Here is a 4,383-nt window from a genome sequence, read left to right on the forward strand (position 1 = left end):
ATGGAATCAAGGAATCACACAGCTATTTCAAAATTCATGCTTCTGGGACTTTCAGAAGACATGGACCTGCAGTCTCTCTTCAGGCTCTTCCTATCCATGTACCTGGTCTGTGTTATAGGGAACCTGCTCATCATCCTGGCCATCATCTTACACCCCCACCTCCACATGCCCATGTACTTCTTCCTCTCCCACCTGTCCTTCAGTGACATCTGTTTTGCCTCCACCACCATCCCCAAAATGCTGGTGAACATCCAGACACAGAGCAAAGTCATCACGTATGAAGGCTGCCTCACCCAGATATATTTCTTCATGGTTTTTGCTGGGCTAGATAATTTGCTACTGATTGTGATGGCGTATGACTGTTTTGTGGCCATTTGTCACCCACTGTAGTACATGGTCATCATGAACCCCCGAATCTGTGGGCTGCTGGTTCTGCTCTCTTGGTTAATCTGCTTGACATATTCATTGTTGCAAAGTCTGATGGTTTTGAGGGCATCCTTCTGCAAAGAGACAGAAATCCCCCACTTCTGTGAACTTGCGCAGATTCTCAAGCTGGCCTGCTCCGACACCCTGGCCAACAACATCCTGCTGTATGTTGTAACTGGCCTGCTGCGTATTGTTCCCCCGACTGGGATTCTCTTTTCTTATTCTAGAATTATCTACTCTATAATGGGCATTTCATCGGCTGGGAGTAAGTATAAAATCTTTTCCACCTGTGGGTCTCACCTGTCAGTTGTCTCCTTGTTCTATGGTGCTGGCCATGGGGTCTACCTCACTTCTGGAACAGCCCATCCCTCCAGAAAGGGTTCAGTGGCCTCTGTCATGTACACAGTGGTTGTGACCATGCTGAACCCCTTCATCTACAATCTGCGGAACAGAGACATGAAGGCAGCTCTGAGACTTTTCAGCAGAGGAGCTCACTTTCGGTGAGGTCTTGGAAGTGAAGGACACAACAGAGATCCAAAGTGCTGAGAATTAGTAGTTCTGAATATGTAATGAGACAGAGAAGAAATGCTATTCATGATATACTAGAAGACATTCGTGAACCAAAGACAAACTTGAAGCAGCACACCCAAAGGCTCACCATCTCCCAAGGGGGGAAAATGGCCAACTAATAACTAAACTTCTCATGAAAATAAACTATTTCAAAGATACAGACTCCTGCAAGCATCAAGGGAGAAGAAAACAAGTCAGGAGTGCAGCAGGGGACAAGAGAGGACAAGAATGACAACAAATGTTTACACACTGACTTACTCCTGTGATGTTCTAGCAAGAACACAGCACCACGCCTGTGGGACGGTGTTTTCCCCGGGCTGTATGGGAACCGTTATCTGGAATGTCTCCCACTCACCTCCTTTGCCCCATAATATTTTAGTTACTGTATCTTGGCTTTGGTGGTGGCCACTGCCCTACACTGAGAACTTCAGTTAGAAACTTCTTTGTAGTGTCTACTTTAAGAGAAGGAAAATTCTGATCTTCGTGGATCCATATGAGCCAGACCTGAAATAAAAGTCCAAAGCAATCTACTCGCGACCTTCCTTCCCTGCTTCACGCTTCACCGAATCTTCACAAGCCTGACTCCTCTCCTCACAAGTTGGGTTTCAAATCTAAACTGGCAGCTCCTCAAAGAGGCCTACCCTGGCCACCACCCTCCTACTCATTCCAGTTTCCATATATGTCGAGAGGGTTCCAAAAAAATATATACACTTTAAGAAAGGAAAAAACTGTATTAAAAGTACACTGATGGTAACCATTTTGAGTTAGCTCTTGTAACTGCAGAAGTCAAACGTGACTTGTATTTATCTTTTGTTATCAGTATATATATATAATATTACAATTTTAATTTTTTTCCTTTCTTAAAATGTGTGTGTGTGTATATATATATATATATATATATATATATATATATATATATATATATATATATGGAGAGAGAGAGAGAGAGAGAGAGAGAGAGAGAGAGAGAGAGAGAGAGAGAGGTATTTTTGTATTTTCAGCAATTGTTCATATTCCCTTGTCTGTTAATCCTCTGCCCTTTTCTTCAAATGTTATCTGTGGCACCTTTTAAAAATTTATTGGGGTGACATTGGTTAGTAAAATTACATAGATTTCTAGTGTACATTTCTATAATACATCATTGATATATTGCATTGTGTGCTCAAGACCCAGAGTCAGTTCTCCTTCCATCACCATGTATTTGACCTCCTTTTCCTTCTTCTACCACCCTCCTCCCCCCTTACCCTCTGGTAACCACTAAACTGTTGTCTCTATGAGCTTTTGTCATTTGTTTGTTGCTTTCAGTTTTATATGCCACATATGAGTGAAGTCCTATGGTTCTATTTGGAGCATCAGGGCATAGTGGTTAAGAGGGCTCTGGGTTCAAAAATCTTTATCATTCACTATTGTACAATCTTGCCCAAGTTACTTCTCTGTGCTTCCATACCCTCATGCATAATAAGGATGAAAATACATTTCCTGAAGTGTTCTGGTGGAGATGAAATGTTACACACAGGAGAGCTCAGGACAGTGCCTGACATAAGCACTCAGTAATTGTTAGCCATCACAAGATCCATGAGGGCCATCAGGGTCTGCAGGGTCTATGCTGACCACACAAAGGTGCAGACTGTGAACAGCCAGCCAAGGACTCTTCTGTCCCTTTAACCCTATTAACTATAATAGCTTGCACTGCTGGAAAGGTGGGGGGAGGGGGAGAACAGTGCAGTTCAGGGGAGGGATCCATTACCAGAACAGAATTGGAAACACTGGTTAGAGTGTTGATCAGGCTATGGGTTTAGATGGGGCTGAGTATATCCCAGAATTGTGACTCAGCACCAAGAAAGCCATGTAGGAGAGGGGGCCCCTGTGCAAGCCTCAGCCCCCCGAACAGCCCTAGGAGCACCAAATGCTGGCCAGATCTGTAGAGTCCAGGAGAGAACTTTCCTGGACCTAGAGACTGAGAAATGGACCAGGACATGGCCCCAGTCAGGGACTCCCTACAACAGAGAAATGGAGGACAAAACATTCTTTATACTGGTTCAGCTCCATGGGGAGATTCTCTTGAACAGAGAGCAAAAATTTTAAACTTCTAAAATCTGTCTTGGGTTGTCCTGAGAACTTTTGAACCCTCTTGACAATCACTGGATTCAGACGAGGCAGATTCCAATGTTTGAACCCTCACTTTATTATTTATTAGGATATTGACTGTCTCTAAGCAGCCTCAAATTCTTGATTTGTAAATAGTTGTTGGGGTGATTACAGAAGCGTTGTGTCTAATGTAGAGTCCTGAAAAGTAGTGGCATAATGTTTATGAACACTGCATATTTGTTACCCATTCTTGTGCCCAAAAGAGGTAGATCTATTATTGGCAGGATGCTGTACCCTGGAAAGTTCTGCCCAGCTGAATTCTTCTCCAGCAGATGTCTGAGCATGAGATACAAAATAACTGCTCCTGGAAAAGTCACTTCCTTCAGTGCAATAGTCTTACTACCAACCACTCTATGGAACCCTTGGCCCTGGTGACCTGGGCAGATTAGACAAAGCCAAGAGAACAGGACCATCCTAGGGAGCCTGTAGCACTATCTGACTGTCCTCCACCTTTCAATTAATTCCTGGAATAGAAAATTATTACTGTACCACACAGTTGTTCAACCTGGGTACTGTTACCATTTGCGGCCAGGTAATTCTTTTTTTTTTTTAAAGATTTTTTTTATTGGGGTATTGGGGGGAAGGGAACAATGCTGGGGAATTGGGGGAAGGGGAACAGACAAGTTGCTGTTGTTTTGTTCTTCAGTCTAGTTGTGGAGGACGTTGATTCACTGGCCTAAGTTGGCACCATCATTGTGCTCTTCCTGGGCAAGGCAGATCAGTCCCCAGCTTCTGGACAGCCGCTCACTGCAGCTGCTGGCCGCTCACGCTGGCTGCTGGCTACATACGGTAGCCCATGGCAACCCACTGCCACAGGGGCTGCAGCCTACGCCGTCGCCGGCGACTCACGGCAACCCAGCTCCAGGTTGAGCTGTTGTTCAGCATCTTAGCTGTGGAGGGCAGTGTCACTGGCCCTCATATATGGGATCCGAACCGGGGCCCTCTGGCGTCCCAAGCCAGTTCTTAACCATCGCGCCACTCGGCCGGCCCGCGGCCAGGTAATTCTTTATGGTGGGGTTGTCCTAAGCATTGCAGGACATTTAGCAGCATCTGCGGCCCCAGTCATGAACACTAAAAATATGTCTCCAGACATTGCCAAATGTCCCTAAGGGACGAATCACTCCTGAATGAGAACCACTGATCTACCATGTCCCAGAAGAATCAAGAAAAGGAAAATGTAGGAAAAATGAAGGGAGGGGAAGACCCTGGTTCTCCTAAGGCCCAGAACTGAATGGACCT

General features: G+C 45.0%; 1 protein-coding gene across 1 annotated transcript; it reads left to right on the forward strand.

Moving 5' to 3' along the window:
- LOC109376484 (olfactory receptor 7D4-like) lies at positions 1 to 937 on the forward strand. Its single transcript, XM_019632410.1, is given in 1 exon segment — positions 1 to 937. A coding segment is annotated over 1 exon segment (930 nt). The 3' UTR covers positions 931 to 937.
- The last annotated feature ends 3,446 nt before the right edge of the window (positions 938 to 4,383 follow it).

Source organism: Hipposideros armiger, unplaced genomic scaffold (genome assembly GCF_001890085.2).
Source record: "Hipposideros armiger isolate ML-2016 unplaced genomic scaffold, ASM189008v1 scaffold_1138, whole genome shotgun sequence".
Lineage (NCBI taxonomy): Eukaryota > Metazoa > Chordata > Mammalia > Chiroptera > Hipposideridae > Hipposideros > Hipposideros armiger.